Here is a 17208-nt window from a genome sequence, read left to right as displayed (position 1 = left end):
AGCAATTTCCACGAAGCTGCCATTTAGAAGCGCGAGAATAAAGCGCCCACATTTAGCGAGATTTATGTTGTTTACAGTTCAATTCACAATACTCATTGTAACGTTAAATAGAATTGCTTCCCTTTTAGCTGCTACGTACAAGCTTATTTAAACAAGGAAAGTACATTTACAACCATTGAGCAACTCAACCAGAATATGTCGGAACTGGAAGCTAAGCTCCGGGACCAGCTTGGAGAGTGCTTGGTGACCACCACGCATACATGGGTGGCATAGGCTTCTCTGGGGCCATGTTTTCAAAAGAGCACAGTTCAGCAATATTAATTGTACTTTGCTTCTATGCCTGCACGTCTACCCGCCCCCCCCACCCCCCCTTACCTTCAGTAACCCGCGTTAACGAGCGTGAAGTACCGAAAAAAGAAATGCACGCGACCCGCACGGCGTGGGAAGGCCCTCGTCACAGCAGTGGGTTGACACAACGGCTGCATGCGTACACCGCAGATGCGCAGAATGGGTGGAATAAACCGCGGCAGGTCCATTTCCCCTTGTTAGGTGCGCTAACGCTGGCTAAGCAATGAGCAATACTTCAGTGCAGCGACCTGCGTCACCGACAGCACATGGCTTCCTTTCGGCCCACCTATTTAAACTAAACTACAATAAACTATTCTTGGCCACGTTTAACTGACGATGCTCAAATATAACGGATGTCAAACGTGGCCGACATTATAACTCAGGTCTCCAAGTTCGTAGCTCTAATAACTGCTTCATCCATATCGACATACATTGCGCGTAAACTATTCTTTTACCAAACGATTTTTCATTTTACCAGGTAATGCCCACCGAGCGATCGAGCTCTTTTTCAGAAGTCATCTGGCTATCACAAATGATAGCTCAACAAAGTGACTTATCGCGTGGCAACTTATAGCAGCCAAACACTCTGAACGCAAGTTGATTCTAAATGTGGAAGGGAAAAAGTGAAGGACCCGGTGAAAAATCCACGCGACCACGGGGAGAGAGAGACACGCAAACTCCAAATATACAGCAGCAGGCGACAGGGTCAGGATTGAACCCACGACCTCCTGTATACCAGACGAGGTAGTTAACATCTCTTAGCCACCGTGATGATGATGATGAGAGAGAGAGAGACACACAAACTCCAAATATACAGCAGGCGTCAGGGTCAGGATTGAACCCACGACCTCCTGTATACCAGGCGAGGTAGTTAACACCTCCTAGCCACTGTAGAGCTCACTCACTCCGTAGCGATGTCTCTCTTCTTGCTTTATGCTCCTTAACTTGTATATGTCTTGCTTTGTATGCCTTCATGCTGGTGTCCGTTGGTTGTTTTACTTTGCAGAGGGCATCAGCACACCTCAGTAGTGAGTTAAGTGCAGGACACACACAAAAAACACCACAGCAGCATTTGATTTATATAATAAAAGTATTTCCGAGTCTTTAGGAACATTAAACGTATTAAAACATGATTTTCAATACAATATACCTGTGTTTAGAATTCTGTCTGTATAGTTAATTGTAAAATAGCAACATTTAATATTGAGTTGTATGATGATGATGATTATTGTTAAATATTGTTACATCATTGTAATGTGTCAAATGGTGTTTTCTGCATTTTTTGTTCGCAAATTGGGAGTTTGCTGCTGTTTTACCATATGTATTTTATACCTAGGATTCCCCTGTACAAGGAAACCGGTACTTCTCAGTGGTCTGTATGTGAAGCGCATTTCACAATGGAGGGTGTTGCCTTCACATTCCACTTATTGTCTGGCAGCTGCTGAAATCCAACTTGCAAGCTCGACGCAAACTGGATCGGCGTTGAGATTCTTACCGCTTGCGGCGGAAATAACGAGATCCACGATCTCAAAACCTCACGTTTTAAGGCAGCAGGTAAATTTAAAGGTGCAGCGCTGCAATGCCTTGCTCACACCACTGCTGGCAGAAGGGTCTCCTTACTACAGGGAGCTCTAGAGCCAATCTAGACGGTATTTGGCCAACTCTTCCATGCTGGCCAGGCATCTTGGAAGAGGTGAGAGTACCCACATTTCACACCGCCACACACGACCTGCCAATCGACCAACCGTGGTGTACCCTCTATACTGCTGGGTGGAAAGAGGCGGGGGATTTAAGAAACTTGTTCATTTCAACTCCCGTTGCCAGATAGGTGAAGGAGATGAATGGAACAGGCGAACACTGGATTACAAATCCAGTGTGCTCACCATTATTCCACCACGGCAGCGTTGCTATAAAGGCAGAAAGGTATTATGTATTAATCAAAGACTTGTAATCCACGTGAATCAACTAGGTGTATCTGAACGCAAAGGCTCCTGGGTTGAGAGTGCTTTTCATAACAAAGAAAGGTCTTTTCTATCAATAACCGCATTTAATGAAAAACACCCTCTGATGCTGACACGAATAAATTTCCTGCATCCTGCAGAGAATGCAATAATATTTTTGGTGTAAATGCTGATATAAGTTGCACATGCACCCACGAAAAGCAATATACGTTGTTTCATTTTCATAAAGCGGCACAGGAGGAGTGCAATGAAGTAAAAAAAAATTAATAAACACTCGGCTGTGAAAAAACATAGAACTTTGGAGCCACTGGGCGCCAATTTTGGAAATTCAGTTGAAATTTTAATAAGCACTGCTGCTAAGCACACATTTATGGGCACACTTTGGCACATCCATGATGGAAAAACGTTCTTTGTAAACTGGGCAGTAACAAAAACAAGAGCTCTAATAATTATAATATTTCAGCGAATGTGTACGTTAAATTTAATACGAGACAAAAAAACCTCACGTAAGACCATAGGGGCTGCCAAATACTGTGACGCAGCCGACAGTGGCGGGAGAGAGAGGGAAATTGCTTGCAGCATCTCCCATCACCCTGTCGCACACGTCCCCATGAGCAAGCTTTCCACATGGCCTAGCTGGGTCAGCCTGAATCAGTTGCCAGGCCCGCCTGCCTCCGCTAAAACCTCATCGCTATCCACACGCAGCCAACAAGTCGAGTTGGTGCGAATTCTCCCAGAACTTGACTTGAAGCTCAATTCACATCACCACGTTTCTCAACCGTGTTGTCTTGCGCAAGTTGTCACAGGGTTGTTTTGTTTTGTTCCGATTTCTGTTTGCGCTGCTGCTGTACTTTATTTTACTTGTTTTGCTTTGTCATTTTTGGTGACCCAGGTCACTCGCGCAATTGTGACTATCCCTGGTTGTCTTTTAGCTCTCACCTGGTTACACAAATCCACGCAAAAAACGGAGTGGTTTGAGTTGCGTAGGTGTTTCCCAGAAATGAAGTGTTTTCGCTCAGCCCTAATTCAAACATACAATTCAGGCCAGCCCGTCAAGTAAAAATGGTCCAGGAGAATTTGAGCTCCAGGTTCAAAGCAAAGAATGGGGAATATATCATGGAGGGTATCGAGTTCTGTTGTTCATGGAAATCGGGACGTCATTTACAGTGGACCTAGTCGGTCCGAATCGACCGTAACACCTTCGATACCATACTCTTTGGTTCTATTCGGTAAAGTCACGTAAAAAAACTCACGACGTTTCGGCCACAACACAAGTGGCCTTCATCAGGTGAAGGGAGCAGACTGTCTAGAGGACAGCGCTGGAGTGAACACAGCCAAGCTCAGACTGCGACCTTTAAGCTGGGTGAGAGGAAGCAGAGCGCCTTGACAAAGGAATTAGCATACAAAATAAGCATTTAATTGGCGAACTTAGCATGATGAACGATGTACAGGGGGGGAGCAAGTGCAGACCGGCGAGGGGGGGAGGGTGGGGGGAGTTTACATATTGATGGTGTGAAAAGGGAATTTGAGCAGCTGCAAAAGTTTGGGATACCACTACTTGAAAAAATATACTGTACCATTGAAAATTAGTTTAATGTTTGGTTTGATTCAGAACATCTTTCCAATGGTTGCTTAATTTGAAACCATCCTCGGTTGAAATTGTGTCTGTGTTTGTAAATCTGAATTGCCTCGTGAACAAATCTCTGATAAAAACACCATTGAGCCAGAGGCTGCTAACTGCATTATAACTTTAATAAAATAATGTGGGGCAAGAGCAAAATATGTATTTATTTTAACTTCAAACAGCGCAGGCTCAACTTTGCTGGTGATTAAAATAATGTTCTTGTATACACGGACTCATTTACATTACCAAATGACTATGATTTTCAAATGCTCTTTCTCAAAGTAGATCAAAGTATTTTATCACGTTTGCAACTCTCAATGAATGCATGCCAGCATAAGTTAAATTGACCCTTTTACGCTGAGACTCTTTTATCTCTGATCCCCGTTTCCACAATGCCTGTTCTTGTGGAGTGTTATGTAATCTGATCTCCCCCATTATCTGTGGATTCCCAAAGATGAGTGGAATATGTATACGGCAGCTAGGAGACATCACCACACCCAACCATGACAAGAGGATTGAAATCTTAATTGACTAGCAGCAGCCTCTACGCGTCATTCCATGCTCCAAGGTCAACGTATGTCACTTGGACCTGTTCATGGACCGCACGTTGATTAGGCCGTCTCGAACTACAGGTTACTTGAGGGCAACTCCAGATCTCATTACCACACGCTATGTATTTCTACAAGGTTTTGAACAACAATCAAACAAGAGAACATTGTCAAAATTCTTCTGTTGTCAACGACCGTGGGCGCTAGTTTATTCCTTCTGTAGTTTCCACTGATGTACCTTGATAGAGCCTTCCTGCCTCCAGACTTGCATGCCACTGGCAACTACACTGCCAATTGATGACAGTTTAAACACATGATAAGAAATAAAAACGAAATACAAATGCCCAATACCATAACATAATTGACAGTTTAAATAACAGAAGCAAAGGGAAAAAAAAACCACACAGAGTAAGCAAAACTTATATAAACAATGGTAATGATTCCAATGCACGCTGGAAATTACCGCAAGTGCCGTGTGTGGCATTTTTTCTGCTTTCCCATGGGCTCATTTGCTTTCGTTAAAAGGCCCCGCGGAACTTTATTGCCAAAACACACCCATTATTTTCTGGCCAAACCAAGCAACATTAGAGGTTTGCAGCGAACGCCTTCTCCACATTACCGAAATGAGTAAACCATTACTTGTTTTGATTTCATGGTTTGAAAGCGCAAATTTCTACAAATAAATAAAAACAACAATAACTTATAGCACCTGTGCAACACACGCCGAGTTTTTTTTTCTGCTCTCGGTCAATCCACGGCTGATTTTTCCCGCACCCGCGCCGGTCACGTTTGTTGCTTGACCATACTTCATCAACGCTGTTCAGGCTGATGGAAGGGGTGGGAGATGCGAATAGTATGGGCAGCCTTGAGGCGTTCAATTCTGTTGGTCGCACTTCCCACAAAGTGCCGAGTTCACCCAAGTTCATCCAAATCCAATTGTTTGTTTTTGTAAATGTTAATTAACCCGTTGCAAAACATCTGCAAAGTTGCAAGGTGGGTCCCCTTTCACCGATAAATCTCGGAACGCGCAAACGGTTAGCGTTAATTGTATCCAGAGAGGCATAGCATCGTCGTTGTTGTTGTTTTTAGACATCATACTCACCGCAGAGAATCGTCACGAAACAACCATACTCTATGACAGCCGGCACCAAACTGTGCCACACGCTCTCTCGCATGCCCTTGTGGGAGCCTCGATAGCAATACGTAAATTTTGTTTTAGTTTAGTTGTTCTTCTGATTCAGTTCCGATGACTGATGATGTACACATAGGTCATGGGAAAGTGTTTTTAATGGATAATACAGCTGAGTCCCCAATTGTATTTTAAATTACTCTTGGTGTGTCCAAGTTTCCTGAATTGCGTTGGCTCACAATTAAAAGGTGTTAACTTTTGACAAACTGTACTTCAAAAAATTAAAATTAGATACCGAATGCAAAGTTTACAAATGTAATGTTTATAGAAGTACATAGCAAAAATCAGACACATGAAAGAGAAAAGAATACTTAAAAGTGGAACAAAAGTTGTAAATATATTTCAAGCATAAAGAACAAAAAACTTATGGAAAATAGGCAGATGAATACACACACAACACAGGATAGACAAATAAGGAAAGATCAGTGATGTGACTCAATAATTAAATAATGGAGGGTTAAATGTACAGGTGCAGCCCTACAATTGCCTGCTCAAACCCCGGTTGACAGAAGGACCTGTCAAGGGTATTTGGTTTATTCTTTCACTTTGATAAGACTTGCTGGAAGAGGAAGGCACACCCACACTTCGCCCCCACCACATGTGACTCACTGGGGGGAAAGGAGTTGAGACACCGGCATCATTGTTTCAACTGCCATGCCAGACAATGGACTCCAAAAATGGTGACTTCTGGATGATACATCCAGTGTGCTGACCATGACATGATGGCAGATCCTAAGGCACGGGGTGTATTTTTAAATCAAGCCTGTCTAGGGATCTCTCTCTCTTTAACGCGTCGGTGCCTTTTGAGCTCCTTGTTTAAGTGTGTGTGTGCCCACTTGACTTCATGACAAGAACGCACGTGAGACCTTTCACCACCTGACACACATAATCGCTGTGGCTCTGCTGACGGATGTCTCAGAGCACACATAAGGAGGGTTGCGGCTGAGCGGGAGCGCGTTCGCCGATCGTTGCAGAGGTTCGCGGTTCAAATCCAGCGGCCGCCCTGCTGAATAACGCGGGTGGAAACTAACCGTAAAAAAACACACACCATCTGCTGTTCAGTTGATTGTTCAAGATTCCGTGACTTAATTTGCAACAGTAGGCCATTGTGTGCCGGCATCATGGCCCAGGTTATCCAAATTTTAAACATTACTCCTTTGGAATATATATAGTAATCATCAACCCCTCCTGCGAAAACTTGGCAGGATCCTCAAGAAAAAGTCTGGATAAACAGAGAGGCTTTCCTGGGTAAACGACCAAACTAAATTAGGTGTTTAAGGCTACAGGCCGACATTGTGAGCAAAAGAGGGAATGACAACAAAATCCATAACTGTACTATACTTGTATGGTGCCACATCGATGCTCCACACCTTTAGCAAGGTGTGTGGCAACCCTCATACAAAAGGGCTGTACATAAACAAAAAGTGTGGATTCAATTATATGCATACAGTTACACACGATAAATTACACACGTAAAATTACATGCATACAATTACAGCCAAAGTGGTTTCCTGCCCAGATGACCATGGGGCTGTAATCACCTTCTGTTAATCAGAATCAGAAAATGCATTTATACTGGAGGGATCCAATTAGCTATGAAGTTATTTTTCACAAATGTCCAGTAGGGGCAGGTCAGAACGTGACAACAAACAATACAAAAACACGATAGGCGTGCAAAGTATAGGTAAGCAAATCACTAATATCAAAATAGAAATAAAAATAATCTATTTTTATTATATCAGTTAAAGCCCACTCAGCTATTAGCTTATGTTTTCAGAAGTGACTTAAACCCATGGAGGAAACTTCACTTTACTATCCCAGTGGCAAGTTCGACCGAATGGCAATCACTGTTAATAACGGAATACACATGCATATACATAAAGTGCAAAAATAAGTACTCTTCAGCTGAATTGGGGCCACTCTAACTGACAGGGTTAGGGTCGGCAGTGCACAGAGGCAGCGGGCGCCTATGCGTGAATCGTCCTCTCATCTGATGGGACCTGACAGCGTCAGCCATCACTTCCAAATAAACTAACGCCCGCAAACGACAGGATGTGTGATTGCTGTTAAACTAAAGTTACTGTTGTTGCTGTTTTTCTTAACGGCCAGTGACATCCCACTGCTGGGCCAAGGCCTAGAACAGTGTCTTCCATCCCTTCCTACCACCTCATTGTTCCTGTCCGGTAGCGGCCTCCGAAACTGTGACTTCATCCCACAATCGCTTTGGCCACCTGCTTCTTTCGTCTTTCTTTTGGTTCCCACAAAGTTCCAGCGCCACAAAACACAACGGACGCTTCAAGGCTGTCACAATAGCCCGAAAGCAACATTGGTTTGTCTGTCCTCACTTGAGCGACCAATCATATGCCCGGCAGCAGCTGCAATTCGATACTGGGGAAAGGCAAAAGGCGCAGAGATCCATTGTCCTACTGCTGCCAAAAGATAACACGGCAGTTTAAAACAATACTGTGCATCCAGTACAGTGATGTCGGTTGACATGCAAGCAATGCTGGGAAGATCAATCTTACAGCCTTTTGGTGTCTAAAGTGTATATTAGTAGTATTACTCTTATTTTATTCAGGTGATGATTTTTTTTTCCTTCTGATGAATTTAAACAAAAGCATTAGAATTCGCTTGTTGCAAGCCTCATATATAAATTCACCCCTGATTTTCCCAGTCCTGTGAATAAAAAAAAAATCAAGGCCACAGGGGTCGGCTTCCCTGGCCTCCCCCAGCTTATGTGCCATTAAGGACCATTGCCTGAAAAGTTATCTATTATATACTTTCCCTTTTAAGGCCAAAGTGTTATTGAGGAATGTCTTAATTATTTTTTTTATTTGTGCCCGTGCATCACTACTGATGAGGCAGCATCACCATAACATAATTTGTTTAATAATAAACTGAATTTATGTTGCACCATACGTAGCCCGGAGGACTACAGAGGCGGTGCTCATTTCCGCTGGTGGCCTTGAGCCCTCAGTGGAAATTTCACATTCATTCGGGGGTGGGCCAGTCTCTCGAAAGAATGGCCACTGTTGACACACAATGGGGGTGATGGATTAAGTGGACTACAGACCGAGAATTGAACTTGCGACTTTCTGATTGTGAGTCAAGGGTTCTAAAAGACAGCTCCAACCAGACAGATTATTCCACTGCAGTTGTCAGTGTCTCTATATTGAAGAGAAAACAGTGGACGTTAATGTTTTCTTATATGGTGAAATAAAGGACATTCAGTTATCGATGGCATCATCATTACCATCATCATCGGCCAGGAGCAATCCACTGCTGGATTAAAGCCTCCCCAATCCACTGAGATCTGCAATGCTAAAATCCTTCTCGTCCCTGTGCTTGTCGTGTGCAATTAAACATTAGGAGAGTTCACTTTTTCACACAAGCTATTGGCAGAGGTGGTCATATAATTTGGGATTTTTGTAATTGATAGCCACAACAATTAGCACATTTTATTTTTAAACGCAATAAAAACACTCAAATACGTTTATGCCCAAACGTACAATTATTTTACCAACCAATTCTTCAGATTTAAGAAGTAGTTCCTCTCTGCAGGTATTTAAAAAGTGCCTACAATGTATTTCTAAAAGACCATTCAAGGGGGACCTAAAATATTTAAAATAAAGTGACATTTATTATTCATGAGAGGTAATGGACTTTGATTTAAATCTTGGCAAATATTCACCAGCAACCAGAAAACCATGCCAGCGCATGCGTGTCGCAACACAGCACTTCAGAGGCAAGAGTTGATGGCCCAAACTGACATGCTAAACCTACAAACCCAATGTCCAGGAGATGGCAGCACAGCAATTAGGTTCATGATGCGTCTGTGCAGCCCTATAAGTGCTTTATCTTTATTATTAATTTTACCAGAAAAGGTCCACTGAGATATAGAGCTTTTTTTCAGACACGACCTGGCCACAAATGATAGCTCAACTAATTGGCTTATCAGCATGTGGACATTTATAGTAGCCAAATACTTTGAACGCACGTTGATTCTAAATGTGGAGGGAAATATCAGAGAACCCAGAGAAAAATCGATGCAACCACGGGGAGAGAAAGAGAACACACAAACTCCAAATATAGAGGGGTCAGGATCAAACCCACGACCTCCTGTATACCAGGCAAAGTAGTTAAAATCTCGCCACCATGACACGCACCTTTATTATTTTGAATACATGGGTTTTCTCAAGGATACTTTGATTTCCTTCCATTTTCAAAAAGCTCAGAATGAGGAAATGGCTAAACATCCCAGTGCAGATGCCCTCCTGAAAAGATCTCGAAACTCAGCGATAAAGGACATTTACATCCGGCACTTTGTCAATCCACCGATGGATGTATGCATCCCTACGCTTTGTCGACATGGCAGTTTCTTGACCATACTTCATCACTCTGGTTAGTGCAGGTTAGTGAGGGAGGGGCCCAGGACTGGGTCAGATATAACACGCCACCGATCTTAGCTCTCGCCCTAGAATCAAACTCAAGTCACCACTGCATGACCCCCAAGACAGATAATTGGAATATACATCTATAATTATTTGGGTCTTTCGGTAAAGTCACGTCGATAGGTTCAAAGAAAATAACAAAAAAACGACGTTTCGATCGCAACACAAGCGTTCGTCATCAGGAAAAAGGGCCTGATGACACATGGGCAGTGACACGGCCTAGCGGTAGAGTGCATTCACCGCTTGTTGTACCAGAGGCTCGCACTTTAAAAGCCAGCGGCAGCGCTGGTTAATACTGCCGGTGTGCACTGATCATAAAAACACCCCGTCTGCTTCACTGAGAATGTTATAGATGTCATGACGTCATTCGTAAAAGTAGGCCATTTGAGCACCTGTTGTCATCGTCAATTTTTTTTAGATTGCCCGCAATTTGCTCATTTTGAATGTGCGTAGCAATTCTCTAATTAGTCTTTGCCAGTAATAATTAATTATTTAATTCGAAAAACTAGTATCTTGCACTAAAGATGCATTACCTAAACTATCAACAGAAGGTGTATATCGGATTAATTGTTCATGTGGCAGCTGCTACATTGGGCAGACGGGACGTAACATCAGCGTAAGACTAAAAGAACATCAGAGAAATATTAAATTATCTCAAACACAACTGTCGGCAGTGGCAGAACATGCTTGTCAACAAGGACACTCAATTGATTTTGACAATGTTGCAGTGGTGTGTAAAACTAATTATTACTGGCAAAGACTAATTAGAGAATCCATTGAAATTGAGAGGAACAAGAATAACTTTAATCGCTCTGACAGCTACCGGCTTAGTGCGGCCTGGAAGCGTATTATTAAATAATACACATTACATTTTGATTTAAAGAATTACTAATCTACAACTCATTACTAATCATAACCAATGACTGATTACTAATCGATTATATAATTACAATACCCCCCCCCTCCGCCTCTAATCACTGCACCTGATATGAGTTAAGTGATGACGTCACCCTGCTGCTCTATATAAAACCGGGAGCAAGCGAGGGCTTTACCATTCTGGCGAATTGCCCGATGATGCTGGATGTATTTACCAGCAAAACGTCGTACTCAAACTGTAAATGTGGATTAACTCTTCAACACACCGGTGGGCTGAAGTAGTGAATTATTTGTCTTTTGTCAACGTGACACTTTTTTTTTGCTGATTGGCCGTGTCGGGTGGTGGAGGGTTACGACACATTTATAAATAAACGCGATCTAACCCAAAAAACCTTTATTATGAAGTCATTATAATAATAAAAATAATCATGAACGTTGGCAAATAAATGTTTTTTTAAAACAAATAAGCATAGATTGGTGCATATTTGGTATCACCACAAGAAGCAGGAAGATGAACACTTGAATTAGAGAGAATACCACGTTCGAGACTTCATATTACCTATCGAGGAAATTAACTGGACATGGCAGGACACGTCGCTACAAAGGGTGGTGTTTGGTGGTCGAGACGAATGATAGTGTGGCAGCCTATGCAGGGAACGTATGCAGAAATACGTCGACCGTAGCGTTGCAGCAATGAAATCAGCTCATGTATTCATATACTGCAAGACCGCGAAAGAGAGCGATGGCTTCATCCTGCATAGGATAGATCGTGGCTGGCGATGATGTTGATGACAAAAGAATTGCCAGTTTCCAATCCGGTTGTTGGGCAATGTTTAATTAAAATCACCAGGCACGGTGGAGCACAGAGATCATGTTTGAGACGCCCACCCACACAGCAACAAGGTGGTGACTTCAGGCGGCAGTTCAGCAAATAGGTATCTGATCTATCCGTGATGAGTTAAACTGTCTCCTCATACGCACAGGTCTTCTCGTCAAGGACCATAAACCATCACGCAAACTCCAGTCATTCTCGCAGCGGCTTTTGGCTAGCCATCGAACAAAGACGGTCAGTGCATTGCGCGTTTTCGAATGCACTTCTACGGCCATCTGGAACACTCTTCCATCCGATATTAGGAAGCCACTGGAGTTTTGCACTTTTAAATCTATATTGAAAACTAATTTCTTGAAAACTGCTTTGTGTTTTTTTCAGTTTCATGTATTAGGTATAACACTGTGAGCCTTGCGGCTCTTGACTCGGGTGCAACCGCAACAAACAAAAACATGAACAAGAAACATCTTAAAGTGCCTACACGCAACAGAAATCCAGGAAAAAACAGCAAAGTCTTCCAGAAAAAAAAAAACACCGTATTTCAAGGCTGTGTGCAAAAATCCCAGTGGGATGCACTGGGATTAGTTTGTTGTCCTTCCCCCACACCTCCAAATAGCACTATTGGGTACATACGGTGCAAAAGAAGTTCAACATACATCCATACATTCTCTGGGCACTCCAGTTTCCTTTGCACAACAACAAACCATCAACAAACGAAGAGGTACGAATATCTTAAAGCAAGATCCTCCTGAGAGTCTTAGAGACCCAATAAGGGCTCTCCTGGTAAGGCAATTACGACAAAGACAACTACGCAAAGGTAAGAGCAGCGATAAAGCACAGGCACGTGCTCGGGAAGAATGGGCTGCGGGAACCATTTAAGGAAATCGGTGACCTTTTCCATGCCTCGCTTTCACAAGAGAGCACACGCAGACGAGACCCCGAGACGGAGCGGAATATCAAACGCAAATTGCTTCATCTCGCGTTGCCACCGCAAACACGAAAACCTCATTAAGCCAACGAGCAAATAATGCAACCGGTGTATAAAGCAGCGGTGCATTTAATGAAATCTAGACAGAGATATTTTACTTGCGTGTGTGTTTCTAATTTATTTTATAGCACCTTTCCATAAACACGTGGAGTGACTGACAGTACTAATTCAAACATGCCACACTCATTGCGAACTGCAGAACATAAAAGTCGCACACTATATTTGATGCCATCCTGACGGTGGACACATGAGACTCTATTTCAAAAACAGCAAACCACCTTAAAATTCCCCGCTTTCCTTTTACAACTGCATTCTTTGCGCATCCGCCACAAACAAATTTACGCGTGGTGCTATTTGAAATTGGCGGGAATTCTGTTTTAAAACATTCGTGGCCGTAGCACGACGAGAAGAGCAGTGAGGTATGGCAGCGGCGAGTTCCGCGAAAGAAGCACCCCGCCCCGTCGCCCCCCCACGTATCGCCACTCTCCCTCGCAGTCCGCCGTTGCCTCCCGTGCCATTTACGTGCTTTACTTTAACGATTTTTACGGGCAATTACATTCCGCCTTATGTCCATTTATTTACATTTACCGCTTTAAGCATGTTTAGGTTCATCATCAATAAAGTCGAGTTAAATAACACAATAATATACAATGTGCATTTATTAATATATACAGTTGATATGTTTACGTTTAATCGTAAGACATGTTTATGCCCCCAAACCCTACCTTCCTCATAATCTCTAAGTATTAATATTCGCGGATGTAGCATGAGCGCCATTCTCCAGGAGAGCATTCCCCGCGAATATTAAGGGTTCACCGTACGAGTTTCATTATCATGAGAGTAATGGCAGAGGACAAGTTGGCATCGGACATTTACCTGCAAGCCCCTGCGCCTTAGAATGCTGGAATCATCCATGTTTCTTGCCGACGGTAACAAAAGCAGGAAAATAAAAAAAATATATAAAATCTCTATTGGCAAAAAGCACGAAGCCTGGCCGGCCGATCAAAGTCCCCACACGCCCTTTCACAGCCAATCCCAACAAGGGTGACGGGCGGGCAGAAATAAAACTCCACGACGATTTATCATCCACGGTGAGAAGGACGCTTCTGCGACCAACGATCGGGCGAGGATCTTGCCGCACGCCTCGCCACGGCCCCTGCCTCGGCGACTCCTCTCCCCCCGGCACAGCTTCCCACTTGCCGCAGGCGCCCACCGCGAAACCGACGCGCGGCGCGCAAACCGGCAAGGCTCTCTGCGCCGTCTCTACATGGCACACCGATTGCTCCCAGTGCAGAGAGAGAGAGAGAGGACAGCAACGGAGCTCCTCCCACCCACCCACCCACCCCGCCAACACACTTCACATGTGCACGGGTGGCACCATCTTTCTGAGCAGCGTCAAGGCGAAGACTGGCAAAGCATTGAGTACGGCCGTGCACGAGAAGCCCGGCTCAAGTCGTCGCTCCTCCTTCTAAAGCACCCCCCCACCCCCTGCACACGCTCCCCCACCGCTACCAGAACCCCGCAGTGGGAGCTGCTCAGACGGCTTCCTAGACTTGGCGGGGAGGCGAGATGAAGTGCACGGTCCGCATTGTCATGCACAGCCTAATCCCCGGCTCTCAGATTAGCCTGTCCAGGCATTCGGCAAGAAACTTTCCCCCCTCCCCCCCCTCACTCCAATCCCTAGACAGTCACATCACACCAACCCCTGCCTCCCCAAAGCCTCTTCGAGCGACAACAAACACGAATAAAAGGTCCCCCTGTAACAGACTGTTGGGGCAAGTGCGGTTAACGAGCACCCTTGAAGGCCGGCACGGCACACGAGGGGGTGGGTAGCCAGCACCACACCCGGCCGCCTTTGTCTCCCCAGTGGCGATTATTTTACACTTTGCACGAGGCTGAGTCGACCTAGAGGAGGCCCGGGACCGGTTCAGATAATCGTCCCTGGTGTTGTCCGTTAGCGGGAATCAAACTCTGATCGCCACACTACCGCTCCCCACACACACAACACAACAACAACAACAACCGCCATTCGCCACTAAGTGGCGGTGACGTCACCACGACGCTTGTGCCAGGCTATGTGCACCCTGAGGCCACGTGAAGTGTCGAACGCCCGCTGGCAGGAGGTCACGGGGCAGACCCAGGTGCCACGGGTCGACTGACTGAGATGACTGAGATGACTGGCTGATGCACCACCTGTGCCCCCTACTGTGCCAACCTGCTGTGCTTTAGCCACACACACACACGAGGACACAGACGCCTTGTCATCTTCTCCTGGCAGGCAGTCTCTGGAAACAAGTGGCCCTTATTTAAATTGTCAGCCAAGCACAATGGACACAGTGGCACTTTGCCGCCACCTCCCCCCTCATTTATTTCAGGCAGCCACTGCCTGTCACACTTCGAGCGGAGCGGCGGTAGCGCTGTTAATGGTTTGAGATGGGAAGGGGCTGGGAATTAGGGGGGGGGTGGGGGGGGGGTCGGAAGCGAGCCATGACAAAAGCCAGAGAGGACGTGGGTGAGTCAGGACATGAAATCGGCAGCGAGAACGAGGCGCATTGGTGCCAAGCGCGCGCCCGGACCGCGGCGACGTCGCGTCAAGCTGGATGGGTGAGCAGCGCAATAAAGATCTCCGCTAATTTTTCTCGCGTCACGGTGATTAGGGTTGAGGGCTTTTCTGAATCTCCTTCAGCCAGCTGATCAGTCAGAGTGCACGAGAGTGCATTCCTGTTGCCTCGCTGCAGAGCCGACAAAAATCTCTCAAGAGTTTCAATTACCGTCCAGCAGATTTTCTTCGCGGGGTTTTTTTGTTATATCAGGAAAGATGATTTCGCGTTATTTAAAAAGGATGAAGAAATGCTTTTGGACTGATGAAAATAAAGTCACACTTTTTTTAAAACGTTAACAAGGTCATTTTCACTTCAGCATTTTTATCACCAGTTGTGCCCAACCAGGCATCGCAGGAAATAGTCACAGAGCAAAGCGTTTTCCTCTTGAGTGAGACACAATCCAATATTACATTACAGGCCTCTACCTGACACAGCTCATCTAATCATAATTTATCTTTAGATGTGCAGTGGTTCGCTGTGTGCTTATCAACCAAATAAAAGCTAAGATAAAATCCTGGCAAAGTGGTACCTTTGTGAGTTGGGTGTGGGGAGGTGTGTGCTGGATGTGAATCACAAATGTGCCAGGCCCTGGACTTGGGAAATGACCTCACCGGCTATCCATATTGTTATAACGTTGCGTGTCTGCACAGTGCGATGTAGCCTAAATGTGCACCAGCCATCCAGAAACAGTACAACACGGAGTGGACGCCTCCAGCAATCGTGGCCATGTCCGACCATTTCTCAGCATCTTGCGATGCAACAATTCAAGAAGCACAATTGTCACTGGAGTATTTTGGGAACCTATCTCGAGTGTTTTGAGTCAAATAATTAGCATTTATCACCACTGTTGTTCAAGGTTAAGAATCGATCCCGAGAAACAAGTATTAACTATGCCACCGCTTACCCACATTCATTTGCGCACACCCGTAACACTGACACATCATTCCACACAGCTGAGCATAGCGAAATTAAGTGCAAAACAAATTACACTTAATTATGATGCTTTTGGTGCGGTGATTGGTGACCGGATTGACATCTGCAGGCTCGGCACTTCTTGAGAGGTTCTCTTAATTTCAGGGGGGAATCTGAGATGCCGAAGCCAGGACCTCAGTATTGCAGGCCCCAATTATTAACATAAGCACTTCCAACAATGCCACTTGCCCCAATGACTTCACAGCACTTTGTAGTTGTTAATAACCAGCAGTGTTTTAATGGCAGCAAAAAGGCAGACACTAACAAAGCAGGGGGAAAAAAAACACTGTGTGCTCAAACCACTGAAGGCAGACACACACTGTGACTTTTTGAAAGCTTTTATAGGAATGGGCTAACCCCTTAACTTGTTTCAACACTCCTTCCCTTTCAGCTAAGCAAACATGGCCATTTACCTTTCGAGACCTTGCATTTTGTTCAAACGTACAGCCGCATGCAAATGCATTATGGTCGCTTGCTAGCGCTTAAGATGCTGTGTCAAGTGAGCAATGGCTTTAGTGTCCATCTCAGTTAAGGCAGCGCTGCAAGTTGTTTGAGTCTCATTATAATCTGTGGTGTCTATCGGAGCGATCGACTCATAATCTCGCAATCCGACGGGCTTTAATTTAAATTCTTGACTCGTAGAACCATCAGCCATCCGCGTGCAATATCAAGCGCTATGATGTATAGCATTTAATATTGATCGTCCTGTGTAGAGACTGGCGTCTGCTATGGAAATGTGGAATGTATGCCACTGACAACAGGGCTACCAAAAGAGATGAGTAGATCCCCCATGCCCAGTTGCTGAGCAGAGATGAAGAC

At 44.7% G+C, this 17208-nt stretch overlaps 1 protein-coding gene across 10 annotated transcripts in view; it reads right to left on the bottom strand.

Annotated features, from left to right (window-relative positions):
* Positions 1–17208, bottom strand: part of LOC116948956 (microtubule-associated serine/threonine-protein kinase 3) — a 301721-nt gene that overhangs the window by 201796 nt on the left and 82717 nt on the right. For 2 of the 10 annotated variants that reach the window (XM_076071932.1, XM_032966279.2), the window contains exon 1: positions 13691–14129. The exons of the other annotated variants lie outside the window; for them this stretch is intronic. In XM_076071932.1, the coding sequence (XP_075928047.1) occupies positions 13691–13729 (39 nt within the window). In that variant the 5' untranslated portion in view covers positions 13730–14129. Of the gene's footprint in view, positions 1–13690; positions 14130–17208 lie in introns of those variants that run through there. 10 annotated transcript variants of the gene reach the window in all.

Source organism: Petromyzon marinus, chromosome 35 (assembly GCF_048934315.1).
Source record: "Petromyzon marinus isolate PM22_M1 ecotype Great Lakes invasive population chromosome 35, UKy_Petmar_22M1.pri1.0, whole genome shotgun sequence".
In the NCBI taxonomy this organism is placed as follows: Eukaryota; Metazoa; Chordata; class Hyperoartia; order Petromyzontiformes; family Petromyzontidae; genus Petromyzon; species Petromyzon marinus.
Note: the sequence above shows the minus strand (reverse complement) of the source record. Positions and strands in the feature narration are given on the sequence as shown.